The sequence below is a fragment of the Coptis chinensis genome, chromosome 5 (assembly GCF_015680905.1).
Source record: "Coptis chinensis isolate HL-2020 chromosome 5, ASM1568090v1, whole genome shotgun sequence".
Classification (NCBI taxonomy): domain Eukaryota; kingdom Viridiplantae; phylum Streptophyta; class Magnoliopsida; order Ranunculales; family Ranunculaceae; genus Coptis; species Coptis chinensis.
Genome location: NC_141460.1, coordinates 89,999,210 through 90,019,015, shown reverse-complemented (window position 1 = coordinate 90,019,015; position 19,806 = coordinate 89,999,210). Strand labels below are relative to the sequence as shown.

The 19,806-nt window shown below is 37.9% G+C and overlaps 1 protein-coding gene and 3 pseudogenes across 5 annotated transcripts; 1 reads left to right on the top strand and 3 right to left on the bottom strand.

The window, feature by feature from the left end:
- Positions 1–9: 9 nt before the first annotated feature.
- LOC147499918 (CBL-interacting serine/threonine-protein kinase 4 pseudogene) lies at positions 10–5,136 on the bottom strand (annotated as a pseudogene). The gene has a single exon (XR_015196132.1). The product of XR_015196132.1 is annotated as a CBL-interacting serine/threonine-protein kinase 4 pseudogene (transcript).
- Positions 92–7,608, top strand: LOC147499917 (pentatricopeptide repeat-containing protein At3g23020 pseudogene; annotated as a pseudogene). 3 transcript variants are annotated; one of them, XR_015196127.1, is made up of 8 exons: positions 92–2,710; positions 3,100–3,181; positions 3,933–4,080; positions 5,341–5,417; positions 5,777–5,836; positions 6,676–6,753; positions 7,097–7,156; positions 7,255–7,608. The product of XR_015196127.1 is annotated as a pentatricopeptide repeat-containing protein At3g23020 pseudogene, transcript variant X2 (transcript). The 3 variants fall into 3 exon arrangements; XR_015196128.1 differs by lacking the exon at positions 3,933–4,080 and having other exon boundaries at positions 7,299–7,608; XR_015196126.1 differs by lacking the exon at positions 3,933–4,080.
- A 488-nt stretch (positions 7,609–8,096) lies between these two features.
- Positions 8,097–10,949, bottom strand: LOC147499916 (autophagy-related protein 2-like). The gene is made up of 3 exons (XM_086563566.1): positions 10,778–10,949; positions 10,317–10,492; positions 8,097–10,158 (listed from the first exon to the last, which is right to left on the bottom strand). Exons 1-3 carry the CDS (start codon positions 10,947–10,949, stop codon positions 9,817–9,819), a joined length of 690 nt encoding a protein of 229 aa, XP_086419692.1. The 3' UTR covers positions 8,097–9,816.
- A 4,103-nt stretch (positions 10,950–15,052) lies between these two features.
- Positions 15,053–17,541, bottom strand: LOC147499915 (pentatricopeptide repeat-containing protein At1g80550, mitochondrial-like; annotated as a pseudogene).
- Positions 17,542–19,806: the final 2,265 nt, after the last annotated feature.

The following is a 19,806-nucleotide window of genomic DNA, read 5'->3' as shown; positions in this document are numbered from 1 at the left end:
GTAGTTTTTGACTTGGTGATGATGATGATGATGATAATGGAGGGAGACTCAAAAGTTATAACCAGGTACTGAATTTTGTGAAATTGGATAAATGGATGTTAGTTGTCTCCATGTTGTAGTTTCCACTAAAACTCCTCCTCTGGTTTTGGGTGGAGTTAGAGAACAGAATTTTGTTGAAATTCCAAATGGTGCAAACAAGAGAATTAGTAAAGTGTATAGGAAAATACAGACTAGGAGAAGTGACGATGTTGTTAGACCTGGTTTCAATGGTTCGACTTCAATTCAAGACCAGGATAAGAAACTTGGTAAGAGCTGTGGGGAGAGAAAGAAAGAAACTAAAGCGTTATTGAAATGGGGATCTTATGGGGGATGCCTTCCGGTAATCTTGCGAGCACTCGACACAATTAAAGATTTAGATGAGGCTTTGAAGCCATGGGAGAAGACGCTGAATAACAAGGAGAGGAGCATAATACTCAAGGAACAAGTCATTTGGGAAAGGGCACTTGAGATTTTTAATTGGTTCAAGAGAAAGGGTTGTTATGAGCTGAATGTGATTCACTACAATATCATGATCAGGATTCTTGGTAAAGCACGGAAGTGGGATCACGTGGAGAATCTGTGGAATGAAATGCAAGCTAATGGGACAGCCCCGACAAACTCAACATATGGTACGTTGATTGATGTTTATAGTAAAGGTGGACTTAGAGAAGAAGCTCTTCTCTGGCTTGAAAGGATGAACAAGCAGGGAATGGAACCTGATGAGGTAACAATGGGTATCGTTGTTCAAACATACAAGAAGTCGGGGGAGTTTGAAAAGGCTGAAAACTTCTTCAAGAAGTGGTCTTCAGGTAAACCTATTAACGGTAGAGGCAAAATTGCTGATATTAATAATACCAGGTCTGAACCTTTGGTAACTTTCAGCTCTTACACTTATAATACCTTAATGGATATGTACGGGAAGGCTGGCCAACTCCAAGATGCATCTGATACATTTTCACGGATGCTGAGAGAAGGAATTGTCCCCACCATCGTAACTTTCAATACAATGATTCACATATGTGGGAACAATGGGAAGTTCGAAGAGGTTGATTCATTGATAAAGAAGATGGAAGAACTTCAATGTCTTCCTGACACAAGAACGTACAACATTCTAATTTCTCTACATGCAAAGCATCACAATATAACTGCAGCTGGGAGCTACTTTTCAAAGATGAAAGAAAATGGCCTCAAACCAGACTATGTGAGTTACCGTACCCTTTTATATGCTTTTTCTGTCAGGCATATGGTTGGTGAAGCTGAAGACCTTATCTTGGAGATGGATGAATTAGATTTCGAGATTGACGAGTACACGCAGTCTGCTTTAACTAGAATGTACATTGAAGCTGGGATGCTCCAGAAGTCGTGGTCTTGGTTTGAAAGATATCATCGTAAGGGAAAGATGAGTTCAGAGTGCTATTCTGCCAGCATTGATGCATTTGGGGAACATGGCCACATTCTGGAAGCTGAGAAAGCTTTTATCTGTTGCCAGGAAAGGAAAAACTTGACTGTGCGTGAATTCAATGTTATGATCAAGGCTTATGGAATAGGGAGAGAATACAATAAAGCGTGTGAAACGTTTGATTGTATGGAAAAACTTGGTCTATTACCTGATAAATGCAGCTATAGTTCTCTCATACAGATTCTATCTGGTGCTGATCTACCACATGTTGCTGCACCGTATGTCAGAAAGATGCAGGAAAGGGGATTGGTATTTGATTGCATACCATATTGTGCAGTGATCTCAAGTTTTGTCAAGCTAGGTCAATTAGACATGGCAGAGGAACTATTCACAGAGATGATTGGTTTTGCCGTGCAACCTGATAAATTTGTTTTTGGGATCCTCATAAATGCATTTGCTGATGTTGGAAGTGTCGAAAAAGCTGTGAATTATGTCAACAAGATGGGAAATTCAGGTTTATGTGGTAATCCTGTAATCTACAATTCCTTGATCAAACTCTACACAAAGGTTGGTTTCTTGCAAGAAGCGGAAGAAACTTACAAATTGCTAAGATCATCTGAGGCGGGTCCTGACGTTTACTCCTCAAACTGTATGATTGATCTCTACAGTGAGCGTGGTATGGTCCCCCAAGCGGAAGAAATTTTTGGGGACTTGAAGCAAAAAGGAGGTGCAAATGAGTTCTCCTATGCAATGATGCTATGCATGTACAGAAGAGTTGGAAGAATTGAAAAGGCAATTGCAATCGCGAATAGTATGCGTGAATTAGGACTATTGACTGGTAATTTGAGTTATAATAGCATTATTGGTCTATACGCATCAGATGGGAGATTGAATGAAGCAGTGGAAACGTTCTGGGAGATGATAAAATCAAGCATCCAACCTGATGATTCTACATTCAGGTCTCTCGGGGTCGTTCTAGTGAGGTTTGGAGCATCAAAGGACGCTGTCAGTAAGCTGGAAGTGACAAGGAGGAACAACGCTGAAGCTGGGTTACAAGCATGGATGAAGACTCTTTGGTCTATGATATGCATAGATGATGATGCTTGGAAATTGTCTTGTCCCTATGACTTGCACTCTTTCATCAGAAATGAAGCAAGATATGAAGTTGGGTGAAGGAATACAATGGTGGCTCTATACTACGAGCCTTAGGCATGGACGAAAGTTTCTCAGATAAAGATTGAGAGATCTTAGACAGAGTTCTTCGAAAAAGAGGTTCGTAATATGGGCTAAAACTGATCTAAGTCTACACAACTCATTGTTGTACTCTGTAATTCAGTTTTCTAAAGTGTATACTGCAAAATTAGTAAAGCATGTTCTGAGTTATGTTATAGTACTTTGTGACTCGTGAAGAAAGAAAATGATATCAGTTTCTTCACTGTATAATGCTTTCTCTTTCATCATTTATAACTGATTTTGCTTGACTATCAGAGAACAGAAATAACGGAGGGCTTATAACGCGTAGGAAAGTTGTCCTTGGTTGAATTTTCGGTTATTGTTAAAATCAATTAAGAAACAGTATTGAGGAGCATTTTCTTTTCTATCTTGTAACTAAACGGCAATTGCCAATAGATTTTCACTAAACAAAATATTTCATGAACCAGGTATCCTACTGGTAGTAATTGCTGGTCTTTTGCTGTGGACTAATTGGATGGTAAGGGAAGCTGAGTTCAGTGGTAGAAAGAGGTCAGATCTTAGAATTTCAAAATGGATGTACAATTTCTCTAGACCATAAAGATGGCGTCGCTTGGTATGGTACCCCTTACCTTTGTCAACAAGTGAACTTATGCATTACCTGCAAACAACTGATGCTCTATGGACTGTCCTTTGGGAGTCTGATATCCATTTGCTACACATGATAGTTGTCAATTTTTTTAGTAGATGTCCATCTTTAGACACCAAGTAAACGCGGTTGGTCTAGAACTCTATGAATGCACTGGTTTCTTGTGCCTACAATGTTGTACATCATTCTCTGTTTTGGCACTCAAATGATTATACATTTTCGATTTTAGCATTTGCAGAATATCATTGTACAGGCATTCTCTTTTTCCACAATTTGCACTTGTGTATTTTTAAAGTATCTTCAGTATTCTGCCTCAGTAAGTTATAGAATGACTCAAACATATAGCTAATACAGATGATCTTTAACCAGAAAGAAGTCTGTTTCTGTTTAATATGCACTTCATACGTGCAGAAATGTGGAAAACATTTAAGAATCATACGCTTTATACTAGTTAATTTGGTTTGCATGCTTACTGGAACTTTGGAAACTACACTTAAGAGTTTCTGCTGTTAGTGTTCAACTTCTTTTAGAACTAATTTCACAAGTAGCTTCTTGAACCTTGTCTTTGTTGTTTGATATTAACTGGTGGAATCTAGTTTGAAGTAGAAGATTTTTTCTCCCTCCTATTTTAATAGTTTTTTTTTTTTGGGATAGATTTGAGGTTATGGCTACCTGCATTAATATCTCAAGTAAACAGTTTCATTTTTGTCCTCCTCAACAATGGTCAATAGACATAAGCACTCAGCTCAGAGGAAGTCTTTTGTATTGTTATTCTCTGTTTCTCATCAGCATCTAACAGCAGGTTGGCTTAGTACATGCTCTACCAGTTTTAAAAAAAGATAGACCGTTCCAGTTGAGTGAGATAGTACCATGGCATTGCCTATAATCTAGTATTGGTTATAACAAGCAAAGTCATCACGATCATCAAGAAACAAAAGAAAAACTTTATTAAGAAACGCTAGAAGTATATTACAGCATTATGACAAGGGATTATCTCCCCTTCCCCTTCCTCCCCTGAGTTGCCTTGCAGTAAAACCATTTCCACAAAACAATCATTCTCACCAATGTACAACTTTCTCTGAGATCAAGGTTATCATTAGGTTCCCTCAATGTGCCAAGAGACTATGTCACCAAACCCGTCTTTCAGGTCTCCCCAGTAAAGTTCCTCTGCTTCTACATCTTCTCCATCTCCTGTTTTCAAGTCCACTAGAAGGAGTGATTCAGCTACTTCTGTCACATGAACCAAGATTGTTAACCTTCCCTTTATCAACCCTATGGCCCCTCCTTTCCTTTTCTGAACATTGTATCCTAACTTCCCACCAGCTTCCTCCACCCTTTCGAGAATCCTCTCATAGGACGAGGTTGATGTGAATCTCTTTTCTTTCTTCTGCCCTCTTTCAAAAAGTGCTGACAAATCCAATCCCAAAGACATTGAAATTATATCAAAAGCATTCATCGACTGAGACTTAGAAATTTTATCAACTTTCTCATCTTTGGATCGTGTTGTGTCCAAATCACAAAGATTAGTTTCAGATAAAGACTTCTTCAACCAAACACTTTCCATGAGTTCTTCAATACACATCCTTGACGCAGGATTTGGATCAAGGAGCCTTGAGATTATCCTCCTTACCGGTCTACTAAACCATGGAGGGAACTCAAACTCCTGGCGATGAATTTTGTGGGACATAACTACAAGGTTGGAATCATCAAAAGGTATAAACCCAGCAAGAAATGCAAAAAGGATGATTCCACATGGCCAGGCATCAGCCTTTGCTCCAGCATATCCTTTCCTGCCAACCACTTCAGGAGCTGTATACGCCGGGGTACCACAGGCCATCTGAAGGAGACCATTAATCATGGGCTCCTGTAACGCCACAAGACCAAAATCTGAGACCTTGAGATTCCCCTCATGGTCTAGGAGCAGGTTTTGTGGCTTAATGTCACGGTGTACAACACCATTTACATGACAATAGTGTAGAGTGTTCCTAACAGTTTTCTCTTACTTTTCTCTGTTCTGTCCGATTCTGTATTATAACTTCATTACGTCCAACTTTTGTCTCAGGCCTAGTAGTTCCAGATGTTCCTCTAGAGGAGACTGAAACCTTGAGAAAGGAAGCTGCTAAGAACAACATCGAGATAGTATGTTCTCCATCTTGTACCTCAATTTCTCCCTCTTTGTTTGGATTCCAGTTCTTGTTTCAAAAAAAAAAAAATATGATCCCTTTATCACATCTATACCTATATATGTTACTTGACATTTGTATTCTTAGAGTACAATGTAGGAAGTTTTGGAGTTTGAACCTATTATGTCATGCATTGTATATTGCATAGAGGTAAAGACTGTAGCATTTACTACTCAATAAGGTGATTTAGTATCTTTGTTCAGCACAATCTTTTCAATTCTTTTCTCAAACCTGTTTTGATAAATTACATATACAGTTATCTGTTACATTGACTTTTGCACAATGTTTCTCCAACAAATAATTTTGTTGCACCAGGTACTGCTGACAACACCCACTACACCAACAGTTGAAGCTGCGGAAGGATTTGTGTACCTTGTAAGTTCTTATTGAATATTGTTTCGTCTGCCATTTTTTTATTTCTAGTGTGGATTTATACTTCTGTTTAGATTTCCATCCAATTTGTTGGTCTTCAGGTCTTGATCTTCGTACACTTTGAGTTGGTAGACAAGCACTTCATGTCTATCTCCTTTTGTCAAATTCTATTGACTTTATTGACTAGTTATAGCAACATTAGCTTGGTATAGGATTAAAAGTACATACTTAATGGCGAATAAGGATGTGTTCGTGTATCTGAGGGAGAAGTTGTCCCCCCGTTTGCCTAAGTTGATGGCTTCAGTCGTTGTCACAAAGGAGAACTAGTTTGAAAGTATATAGAGCTGACTGGAAGACTACTGAGATAGTGGCTTGCTAATATGCTGTGCTTAAGTTTGTAACGGATTTCATGCTAACTTGTGGCCATTCAAATCCGCACTTCTCAGAATGGGGAATGGCCTCATAATGATTACTGCACCCTTGAGATTTCTAGCTTAAGGCGCTGCATATAATGTGTCGTACGCCAGATTCATTTATAACCATCGATTGTCTCAATAGTGAAAAGAAGAAGAAGAAAAAAATTTAACCAGTGTTTTTCTCATTGCATGGACTTTTCTGACCAATTTCATCCTTCTTCAGCACCATACTGGTTCTCTTCTCAGCATTCTTCTAATTTATTTATTTGATAATATTTTCCCTGGTACATCATCTCAAGCTAATTTATTTTAAAATTTAACAATATCAAGTTTATAACCATAAGATTGTATTTATGCGTTTTGCTGTTGTTTAGGTCAGAGAATTACTCGAATATATGGTTCTAATCACCGGTTTATCTTGAACAGGTGAGCTCGGTTGGTGTTACTGGTGCTCGAGCATCGGTAAGCTCAAGGGTCCAATCACTTCTTCAAGAAATTAAGGAGGTTTGTCCTAAACTTTACCCTTCCTTTTTCAAAAATCAGACGAGTTGTATGACTTGTATTTAATCTTGTTTAGCAGTGTACCCAAGATGCCAAGACTTGTGCTACTTAGAAATTTCTATGACTTGTTTTGCGTTATAGATAATGCCTGGCACCAACAACCTTAATACTTTAGTTAACCTAGCTATTAGGAGAGGATAGTTGATGTTCCCTATCTATCCCTTGGGGTAGGTCATTGACTGAATTTTCCAGACTAGTGTTATGTGTACCTATAGCTAAGTGCTAATACCAGATAAAGTGGAGGTCATTATTCTTCCTTAATGTGTATTACTCAATCGTTTATCAGGTGACAACTAAACCAGTAGCTGTTGGCTTCGGCATATCGAAACCAGAGCAAGTACAATAGGTAAATTAGTATGTGTAGCATTGATGCCATTTTTATGGGCAATCACTAATTGATTAATCAGGTATTCACCATTTCAATTGTAAACTTGTGTGTTACAGATAGCGGGATGGAGTATTATCGGAAAAAAAAAAAAAAAAAAAAGATAGCGGGATGGGGAGCAGACGGTGTGATTGTTGGTAGTGCCATGGTAAAGCTACTAGGAGAAGCAAAATCTCCGGAAGAGGGCTTGATAGAACTAAGTCCCAAAATATCGCCGATATATTTCATTTTTTGGTTACATCGAGATGGAAATATCCGATATATCTTAACCGAATATTGAATCTATTTTTTCCCAATATATTTTGCAATTTCTGATATAACGATATATATCAACCGATATATATATGATATATTCGATATAAATGGTTGATTTTGACCTATATTATTGATTTTGACCGAATATTATTGACTTTGACTGATATATTGATGATATTTTTATATAGTCGACAATATTTCTAATACATTGACATACAAAACAAAATTGTGACTGGTCAACACAAAAAATAGATATTTTTGATATATTTGATATATTTCAATTTTTTGGTGCACCGAGATATTCACCGAATTCAATATTTTGGACCTTGGATAGAACTAAACTGCAAATGCACCATTGACTCCTGCAAATCACTGCTGAAGTTGAGCAGCCAAACGTACAAGGCCAGGAGTAGTGTCATGGCATGTATCCAACTTAATATGGGAATCACAGCATTCTAATTCCCATAGGAGGCCATTTTGACAAGTTTGTTCTCAAAACTGCCTGTCTGCCTCCACAAGAACCCCACCAGCAACATTGACATATCCTGTCTTGTGAAGGTATTCTACACCATAGGTGCTTCCTTTTTGTGGCCCAGAAGATGCACAAAGAAGAAGCCCTAAATCCTGAAATCTAATTTTATAATCATTTTCAACAGAACTTGCAACAGTTTGATTAGAAAGATGCAATGAAGCAGCAGCTACGAGACAGGCCACATGTTCCCTAAATTCTTCACCTACATTTGCATAACTGTTGAAGGCAGGTTCCAGAACTCTATCACTCATCATTTGCATAACATAAATTGGTTAGTCAGGGCTCATAACTCATAGCAGAATCCACCAAGTTAAGAACAAAGGATTCTCCATAACCTCTACTATCTTCTGACTTGGGAGATGCTACGTCACTTTCACAAGGTAAACTGAAAAAATTGCATATCACATTCAACCAATCCAGACGACCCCTGGTGCAATGATAGTCCCACCTCTGATTGTCACATTTGTGAAATTTTGCAAGATCTGTGGATCAGCGAGATAGACAATAGCAATGCCAGCAGAACCTGAGGACAATGCATTTGCACCTTCTCCATCACCACGTCGCATTGTGGAGGTGCTAGAAGAGATCAGAAGAAGTTCATCATCTGGAAACGCATCGACATAACCCTGTAACTGACCTTCACCATGGCCAAGCCAAAAAAATTGCCACCAGAAATTCCTCCAATATTTGACACAGAGCAATATAAGCTTCTGAATTTGCAATTTCAGTCTATGCCATGAACCTGGAAGTTCTTTCTGTAATGAACATTTGATATCTTCTAACTTATCTGTGTTAATCAATACTTCTAGTGTGTTGCATTCCGCAAGAACAGACGTCTGCGATGTAGACACAACTTCCTTTTCTATGCTGCAAGTTGAAGTTGAAGTAGCATTAAGAGCTACATGTGATAAATCACCCATTATCCGAGTTATAACTTATAAGACAGTGCAAAAGCTGATTCTCAGAACTGGTGAACTTCAAGGAAACAGATGGAAGACGGATATGCAGCAAAACTGTAGAGCTAAAAATCATCTCATGCTTGCAGGAATTTATATCTTCCTGATCTCCCATAGTTGTTACAGATGCAAACTCAGACCCTTGACCTGTCACTCTAGTCCTACTCCTTGTTGAATTGTCAGAAGTAGCTAATCCTCTAGCCCTTTTTGCTACCCATGGACCAGTCACAGGACCATCCTGCCAAAGTACACTTATGCAAGAGAAACATTTTGCTCCAGCTGTGACAGAAAAAATCTCCTTAGCCAAATAGGTATGCTTGAGAAATGCAGACATATTTTGACCAACATCTTGACCATTTCCAGCTATTAAGTACATCTTAAGGTTTCCCAAATTCAGATTGATGGAACTGGAAAACTTATCTGCAAATGCTGAAGCTAAACTTGCATCTTCTGAACAAGCATCTACAAATCTTTCCTTACTCAATGCTTGAGTAATATCCAGGCCAATGAACTGATGCCAGAAGTTGCAGGTAAAATGTCCATGATTCTCCATTGGAATACATAATATGATCCTTGCATTAGAGAGAGAAATACTTCCTCGTAAGCTTCCCTTTGACGACGAGGTGGGAAGACAAGTATTAGTACCTCCTTTCATATCTGTAGGACACGAGGATTTAAATCTACGACTGTGATCCCCAAACCCAAATTCTTTTCTACTATTCTTCATCTCAGAACAATTTTCAATTCCCTTTAAAAGATCCAAAAGCCTTTTAACCAATTTAAAGTTCACCCAGAAAATGAATGGTGACAGCTTTACAGAAAAAGATGTTGAAGATGTTGGAACCCCATCCAATTGAGTCTTCTTAATGGTAAGTTGGCTAGGAGTTACAGTTGAAGTTTTCAAAATTCACCTTCACAAAATCATTCCTGGATACGGTTCCACAACTAATATTTCTTAAACGAACATTCGGACTGATAGGAGAACTACTCAAACAGGACCCAGTTCTTGTTGCTTCTGAATCAAACTCTTTTAAAAAGGGGAGTGATGGAAGAGCACCTTGAACTTCTGCTTGCATATTTTTGATAAACAGAGGTCGATTCTGAATAGTGCTCTCACAACCCCAGAAGTCAGAACCTACAGCCTCAGTTCCATTACTAAAGTAGTGGTCAAGCTCAAACTGCTTCACTGTTGCTTCAAACTTTGTATCACGAAGACCAATCTGTTGACCTTGTCAAAAGTTTGAAATTAGTCCAGAAATAAAAAGGCTGTCACCTAAAACCACTAGCTGAAAGAGTACATTAACTCAACAGTAAGGACGACACCAACTCAGCAAGAATGCTGAATATAAAGAGAAAACTCTATAAGCAAAATTATTACCTGCAAAACAAGAAGCAGGCCTTGACACTTCGCACCTAGATACTGTGCACATTGATCATTATTTATTGAATTTCCGGACAAGCCATATCCAGCCGTCTCATCTTCATCGCTCAAATAAAGTTCAACAGAAATCCCAGAAAAAGATGCTTTAAAATTTGTTTCAACTGGCTGCTGTTCTGCTCATGGGTACAAAAATTATTGATTATTAGTCTAGGCCCCTAGGGCAGTACGCAAATAACGTAAATGTATTATTCAAGTTAGATGTAACAGAAACCACCAGTAGATTCTGTAATTACTAAGTAATGACAATGTCAATCCAGATATAGCAAAACAGGTGGTGAACTATACAGCACATGTTATCATTTGCACATCTTCGGATGACTTAAGTGGATGCCTTTTAGTCGCGTGTGAATCTAGACACAGTAAAAATTTATATAAACCGTTATTTACCAAGCACATACCAGAGGGAACATGCAGTGACCCAGAAGCAAGGCTTGATGCAGCAGTTATGGCACTGAAAACAGAACACGTCCAGTTCAATATGCCACTGCTTCCCAAAGCTGAGTACGATGCCCTTAGTCCATCAAAACATTCAAAGAACTGGTCTATGGCTCTATGCTGCAAGCAACCCATAGCATGCAGGAAATATCAGCATCACTTTGAGATTAAAATCACAAGACAAATTGTAAAAGTGAATTAAATATCCAATAATTTAGAACATTTTCTTTTTATTGGTAACGATCTAGACTACAAAGTGAAAGTGAAAGCGTTGGTTCCTTCTACATCAACTCACTGAGAAGTGAGAACTAACTAGAATTGACTCACTGAATTAATAAATATAACATTTTATAAAGGATGGAAAGATAAATGACAATGGATGCTATAAATATGTAGACTATATCCTTGTTAGCAGGATGAGATTCTATTATAATTTTTTTTTTATCGGTAAAACTCAATTTTATTTATTATAGATCCAAAGGTTACACATTACAAATTACATATAGATCTTAGGTAGCAAGTAGCTACTCGATCATACCCACTTGTACACTTAAGTTACAAGAGTATCCCAATCACATAGAAAATCGACATAACCCACATAGAAAATCGACATAACCCACTCCTGGAAGCTTGGCACACATTAGTCCACTGAACAACAATTCTTTGACTTCTTCCACTATCTTATGTATCTCTTTCTCCCTATGCTCAAAGATCCTCATATTTCTTTCTTTTCATAAAGTCCACATCTCTACACTATATGATAGCTGGGTTTTGAAGAACCCACTCTCCACTATCGAGTAGGCAAATTGAAATCTCCTATTTGCTCAATTTATAAACACCTCCCTCACAAAAATTAGAAACCCCCATTTATTAATAATTTAGAAGAACCCCCCTAATGTAACTTAAATTATATAATTATTCTCCATTTTTCTCCTGAATTTAGAACAAGCCCTCTTTTATTAATAATTTAGAAAAAAAACTCCCTAATGTCACTTAAATAACATAATTATCCCTTATATTAAATTAGATGTGCCTCCCCTATGTAATTACAATTAGAATCCAAAAAATACCATGCTAATTATTGATCTTGAATGACGGGTTTCAAGACTTCAGGAAAAAAAAAACCTCGATACGTAGACGGTTTGCATACTTGTAATAACACTAGGAAGATGATCCGCAAGCCACTTGGACTTGTTAGACAAAGAGCCCGCAATCAAATTCTTCACTAAAGCCTCTCTAACATTTAATGGTGGATCCCAAGGCCTATTGAATGAGAAGAAAAAATCCTTCCAAACATCGCTCGCAAGTGGACAATTGAGAAAAAGGTGATCAATACTTTCATCCACCCTTTTGCAAAGTGAACAAAGAGTTAGCAATCACCAAGGTACTAAGCATTTGAATATTGGACTCCATCTTTGTACTCACACAATTTTGCAATATTAATGAAATTTGGTTTAGAAATAATCATATTAAAAAAGAAACACTTTGTGTAGTACACGATGCAAATAGTGCAGAGCACGAGGTCAAAGGTAGGCAAAAAAGACAAAGCAAGATCCATCCAGTAAAAAGAGACGGAGGGAAGAGATCAATCTCCTCAGAGAAGGTTGAAAACCGTTCCTGGTCGCGATTGAACGCACGGTGCATTGTAAACAAGCAGATGGAGCTAGAATGGAATGTAGATATGCCTCTCACGCTCCTTCCAGACTTAATATTTCCACTTGTGTCCAACGCTTAGCAACCCTAAAGCATGCATGATGGGCAACAAACCAGTACTAAATCTGCGCTTTGCTGCTCTTACAGCAAGTTTGTATGGAAAGCACTCTCTCCCATCTCAAAAGATGGGCTTTCATAAAATTTGTAGGGCACACACCAGGTTAAATATGTACTTTTCATAAGCAAGCACAAGTTTTTAGTCTGAACACTTAAGTCCCTGAACTATTTGCTGTAGCTAAAAGTCGACTCTAGACTCTAGAAGTCTAGAGTCTACACTTGAAACTAAGTGCATAAACATACGTATATCTCTGTAGTCTGTGCCCACCATGATTTGTGCTCTCTGAAAAGGCACTAAATCTAAAAACCACATTCATCTAAGCATCTAACTAATAACATAAACCCCATAAGGCCATAACATTACCTTCTCATGTTTTCAATTACAAAACAAATGTGCTCTAACTAATTTGTCAAACACATAAAAATTACTTGTTTAATGACGACTTCACTAAAATATCTAAAGTTACAAAATAATTTGTTTGTTACAACTGGAAATAAAAGGTTTACATGCTTAAATAGATTACATATATATGGCGCCTACAAGCACTCTTGATATTGCAAACTTTGAGGTTAAATGCTTCTTCTTTTTTGTTGTTTGAGCGGTAAAAATTGTTCATTTATTCCAAATCATGATCAAAGTTACAAAAGGTTAATCCCCACTTAGCAAGATGCTATGGTACAAGATTACCCACACCCAAAACATAAGGAACCCTTCAAGTTCACATTACAATGTTATCTCAATCACACACAGAGTCTTGAAAACTTAAAGGTTAAACGCTTTAACGCTCTCGCTTTCGCTCTTGCTCCCACTCTATGCTTTGGTTGCTAGATCCAAAGTAAGCAAATTCTAAATACACAAGAGAGACATTTATTTATCAGACGCATGGGACAGGCGTGCTAGAGACATGCCAACATGTGCAAAAATTAGTTGTTTGCATGATTGAAATGAGTATCAGAAGCACGGTTTTGAGAGGTATACTTTAATGGCTAGTGTCTATACTCTATCCGAATGAGGTAGTTATTAGTATAAAAGATAGACAAGTAAAAGAACATGGAATATATAAGATGAATACATGCTTTAAAGCAGATTTCTAGCTTCAAGTTTCAACTTGTAAAAACCAGTAAGCAGCTCCCTATCACTATGGTTTAGTAGAGATAAGATAAGGAAGAGTGTCAAAGTGCCCTTTCACTTTATATAAGTTGATAGATTATCAAATCAGAACGAGAGAAACAAACCTTGCACTCAGATCTGGTTCTGCTTCCGCTCCGTCAGTTTGGTTTAAGTTGGTAGACAATGCCACCCAATCTGGTATAACATGTGAACCTCGAAGCAGAGCATCTCTTTGTGTTTCTTGACTTGTTTGAGAGAAATATCCACCTGCAAAATGTCCACTGCTTGTCGAGCCTCGATCTATAGCTATTACAGAAGAACCAGGGGTGGAATAATGGAACTGAGAGGTTGAACTGAAGTAAACAGAATTTGTACTGTTCTCATGCGTATGACCCTGGATATCTTGTTCATGGGTTGAAGTCTAATTTTCATTGGATCAACAGAAAGATCAGCATCTACTTTGTGAATATCCAAAGAACCATTTCTCCAAGGTATACTTAGCTTCAGATGCCCTGAGAATCCACCACCTTCCCCAGTCAAAATTGGGGTAGTTTCTGAAGGAAAGCTTCCCATTGGACATTGGCTAAATGTTGGTGTCTGTGTCTGATTCTCAACATCATCCATTTGAAGAAACTCGACTATTGCTCCTTGAAACTTTACAAAGTTTGTTAATCTACTCAACCCTAGAAGGCTGTCCACCTGGGAGTTGGATCTTTTATTAGCATCCTCAGACACACAAGTTCCATATTCCATTTCTCTAATCCGAAGAACAAGTGCTCTGTGGGATCCCGTTGGCTTAAGCTTGTCTGAATAGGGATCATATGCAACAATCAGCTTTTTTACTTTTATATGGAAACTTGTAAGCAACCATTTTACCATTTTGGCAATTGTTTTAACTCCTTCATGAACATCAAGGGAAATAGGCGTGGAAGAATTGTTAACCATTTCATGCTCAAGCTTTCCACTTCCGGGACTGACTTGCTGTTTACAACCTCCGATAGGATCAGATGTTTCAGCGGTGCCTGATGAATGACTACTTACCCATGGAACAAACACAAGCTCAAGTTCATCCACTTCAATCTGACAATTGCTAACTTTCCATGGAAGTTTGGCTAATAGAGAACCAATAGATCCTTCCTTCAGAATGATAGGCGATGAACCTAACTGGAAGAAACACAAACACAGTATGGCATATAAGTGGTAGGAATATAGATAATAAGGTGCTATGAACTAAGCTTAGAAGGGATGTTCTTTGCTTTTGTAGGTAAAAGTGGAGATATACTATATGACCAAGAAAAAAGGGATGTTCTTACAAGCAACCTGTGCAAAAAGAATGGAATTACATCTAAAATTTGAAAGAGTGGTATTACCCGACGGACACTAACCTTGAAAGTGACCTGCAAGTCAGCAACACTGATTTTGAATAGAGGCCAAATGAAACAGTAACTCCTGGAAGCTATAGTCCTGTTCTTTGTAGTACACACACACACACACACACCCGTACAATCCAATGTGAGAGCATCGAGTTGATATCAGCAACAAGGTGATCGATGTTCAGCTGCTGATCTTGCAAGCAATCAAACCAGACCATAACAGGTATAAGACACTCTCTCAGTGGCTCCAGCTAGCCACCCTATATACTGCAGAAAGTACCAGCAGTCAGCAACTGAGACTACAATCTGAAACGAGTAAACCAGTTAGGACGAAGCTTTGGAAACTATAGCCCCTCACCATGACTGAGCCCCCAATACAGTACCACAGAGTTGCTTTGATGTCAGTATCCGCATGGCTAAAGTTCAGCTGCAGACTTTTGAAAGTCTTGCTGTTGCGCTCTTGCCATATAAGTTAAGGGTTATGCAAAATCTCTAATGGATGAGCAGAATGAACATTGTGTTATGACATTGCATAGAATTGTCACCAACAAAACTCCAAGGTTTATATCACGCCACACCAGACAATCCCATTTTGAGTCAACTAACAAACTCTGTTGCCAGGCAGCCACCAAAGCAGCGACAACAGGTAGTGGTGATATCAGAATGATGACCTCCACAATACCACTTGGACAATCTTATTTCAAATCTTGATACGGGAAGCATTCAAATCAAGATTTCAACTCCAACGTGTCACTCTTGCAATCTTATATAAGACCTCTATGCTTATGGGTAAAGCAAGTATACAGACGCGGACTTAACAATGAACTGCTGCAGATCCAGTGCGATTTCTGAAATGAGAGCACTGTGTTAAAGATATGCTCACTCGTGATCAGAATGCTTGATTTTCTTCTGGTTGGTCACCCTTCATCAAATTTTCTGACGTTTAAGAAGTCAAGTAGATGTTGTTGACAGAGCAGAAGCATCCAGTCAGACTTGGTTTGGAAAAATTGCAACTTGGGGCAAAACTAAGCTCATCAAATATCATTTATCATCATCACCAGATTCTACACATAACGGCTTTGTCCCCAACTCTTCCGTGGCTTAGCTGAGAGTCCTTTCGCTAACATTTCCTCATCGTATTTCCTTGCCATATCAACCATATTCTTCTGAATCAGTGCATCAATAACAGCATTATAAACAGAAGCATCTGGACTGCACCTGTGTTCTTCCATTTTCTTCCAAACTATAAACACTGGACGAAGAAACCCCCATCTCCCAAATCTTCTCAACAGCATCACATAAGTATCCATCCTAGGACGAACACCACTTTCAATCATCCTATCAAACAGTTTAAGCATTTCCTTTGGTTTTTCAAGACACCCAAAGAAACCATGATACGTAATCACATTAGGAAAACAACCCTTCTCCAGCATTTGATCAAGTATCGCATAAGCATGTCTAAACCTTCCTGATTGACACAAAAGCTTTACAATGATATTATAAGTAACAATATTCGGTTTACATCCCAACTCTATCATCTCTTTATACAGCGTAATCGAAACATCAACACCCTAAGATATACCAATGGCATGAAGAACCATATTATAAGCCACCACATCCAATACAATCCCCTTCTTCTTCATCTCCTTATACAACTTAACCGTCTTCCACGGTTTCCCCGACTTACATACAATATCCATATATATAGAATACGAATGTAAGTCCTTCTCAATACCCCTTTCATCCATTTTCTCCCAAAACTCCCTACACTTTCCCCACCACCCAACTTTCAACCACCCTCTTAAAATCATATTATGCAATTTCGTCGAATTTTTCCCTACACAAATTTCCTCAGCTTCAATCACATGTTTATAATCACACAAGGCGTCAACCAAATTCCCAAACGACGTGTCATCCTCCAATTAAACTCGTCTAACTCATTATTAAAACAATCAATAGCTTCATTAACCATATGAGCAGAAGCATAACGTTTAAACAGTATACGAAAAGTAGTATAATCAGGTGCATCCATTTGATTATTAATTAATTCCCAAGCTAAATCGAAATCGAAAAACTTACCCAAAACATCAATCATTTTATTATATGTTTCCACATTGTGTTTGAAATATACTTGGGTTTCTACCCAGGTAAAAAACTCGTATGCACGTTTCCAGTCGTTGGTGTAAGTGGTAATTGTTTCTTTTACTGTTTGGTTAGTGAAGTCATTAGAGAGTTTTGGTGAAACTTGAGGACTGGGTTTTGTGCAAGTTTGGAAATTGTAAATTATTTTAAAAATTGAGGGTTTGTTTGGAGATTGAAGTTAGATAATGCATTTTTTTTTTTGTCATGAGAAATTTTTTGTCACGTTCAGAGTTGAGACTGGCCGAGATGAAAATTTTGTTGCGTAGAAGGAAATGCTTATTTCTGGCTGAATAATAATGCAAATTTGCTTCAATCTATTCTCAAATATGAGTGAATCTAATTCTGGAAGAAATAGATACTGTGACCTGAGTTATGAAATCTAGTTCATATATATGACTTACTGCTGGTACCACACATATATGACTTATAAGCAACATCTTGTTTTTACGTCCTGCTACAAGGATATCAGAATATGAATTCTCTTTGAAGTTATCCATTTTCTTACACAGACGAATTAGTTTTGTTATAATTTCAATCAAGCTCTGTTGCTTTTGAACTTTTCTCTTTTCCCTCTTCATTTCCATGATAAGTTCACAAGAATCTGTTCATCTCACTACATCAGTACATCTCTTCCTCTGTCTTCCCCCTGGTATTTGTTTATTGCTACGTTTGTTTTTCTCGCTCTGTGAGTATTAGTAACAGCTACAAGTTTTAACAGAATCTCCTAACATCACACTATCACAGTATATGATAAAAAAAAACTATAGCAGTTCTAGAGTACGCCTACTGCACCAGTACGCATGAATCTGCGCCCTTGCACAGTACTTCGTGATCAATACACACGCACCTTTTGCTGTGATAAGTGGCCTCGATCAACTACACCACTCTCTCTCCTGGGCACAGTAGATTTTCTCAAAAATGTCTTTCTTATTCCGGTGAAAAACTGAAAAATATGAAAAAATAAATAAATTGGGAACACCATTGGTAAGCATAGATTTTCTGGAAGAATGTGTCGTAGGATTACAAAGAGCAACTCAACACGCCAAGGGAAGAAAATTGAAATCCCACGTAATAGTATGAAAATCTTCATCCTGGATCATATGGAACAAAATAGTAACAGTTTTGAACTCTGAACCATCCAATACAGTGTTTTTTTGCCATCTCATTGTTTGTTCTGCTATCAAAATGTTGGGGGATGTGGAGTATCCCTTAGAAACTAAATCTTCACCAGAAGTATGTTGTATACGAATAAAGAAAACAATAAAGAGACAAGGACAAAATAATAGGTAATAACATGGAAGTTACCCATTCCAGAAATTACCAACTACGTTGAGTTTTAAGGAAAGATTTTTAAGTCACAAAACAAAAACGGACCTTCTAATGGAATAGAGACATTTTTAAAAGGCAACATCAGGTTATGTTTCTCTGATTTCTTTCTGTTTCTCTAGTTCTGGATTGGATTGGATACTCTCTATGGATGAACAGTAGTGTTTATATAGAGGAGGTAGCCGGTTTCCAGAGGCTTTTAGTTAGCCACTACCCACTAGATATTCCTTCAAAGCCCAAGCTTTTAAATTAAAAGTCCCTTAAAAGTGGGGGGAGGTTTAAATTCTTTGTCAACTCTTTTTTCAAAAATTTGCAGCTAACGGGTCAAATGGGGCATGGACGTTGCCAATGTGACGATGCATGCTAAGGTGTGGAATATGGTAGAGGAATTCCTCATATACCTCACTTGCTAGTGGTGGTTAACCAATGTGGGACTATCCACAATGCACTAAAGTGGAGAGAACACACTTAGTTCATCTCCTCCCACTTGGTTCTTTGCCCCACACACACACTAGTATTTTGAAATACTGCCATAGAGATTCCAACAATCCCCACATTATTTCAAAATACTAATAGTCCCCCACTATTTTGGAATAGGATATTACAAAAGAAATGGGTTAACGTAAAATGCCGGAGAGAATCGAAAAAAAATGCGTAAGATATTGGTGCTTTACGGGCTTGAACCAGACATAAGGTAATATGTTTTATAATACGTGAAAGTGGTGGATTAAAATATCTTTGAACCAACATTCCCTTATAGTAAAATAGATCACATGCACCCACATTGCTCTTTCATTATATGCTTAAAGTAGATTCAAACTAATTTCAAGGTTAAACGCAAAATTTTTTGGCACATTCAACACAATAAATTATCATGGTGTTCCATAAATGCTCTAGAGTACTTGCCTAAATACTCATAAGAACCGACCCAGTTCTACTTTCACGTCATTAAGTGTACATTGCAGTTAAAATACACTATCTCATATAAAAAAAAAATGGACTATGGATTCCAATAAGAGTAAAATAACTCATCATTTTCTCATTGCAATTCAAGTTATACAAAGTATAAGAAAAAAAATGTTATCTAGTCATAGGGTGGACGCCTCAAAGAAAGACAATAGCATACCAGAGTATGTTGCGAGGTGACTTGTTTTTCCCTTTGAATCTACTTCATGGGATCTCCAATCACATAGGTGGGGGCCGAATCTGTCAGGCCCTCTATCTAAGGCAAAAGTCCCATCCCTTTGACGGAATTTTCAACCACTTGTCT

Bases quoted from the DNA above. Each gene is read 5' to 3' on its own strand.
- LOC147499916 (XM_086563566.1), bottom strand. From the start codon at position 10,949: ATGGGTTGCTTGCAGCATAGAGCCATAGACCAGTTCTTTGAATGTTTT. The intron at 10,493-10,777 runs GTATGTGCTTGG...ACCCATGAGCAG, and splicing joins GTCACTGCATGTTCCCTCTG to AACAGCAGCCAGTTGAAACA. The intron at 10,159-10,316 runs GTAATAATTTTG...CAAGGTCAACAG, and splicing joins GCCTGCTTCTTGTTTTGCAG to ATTGGTCTTCGTGATACAAA.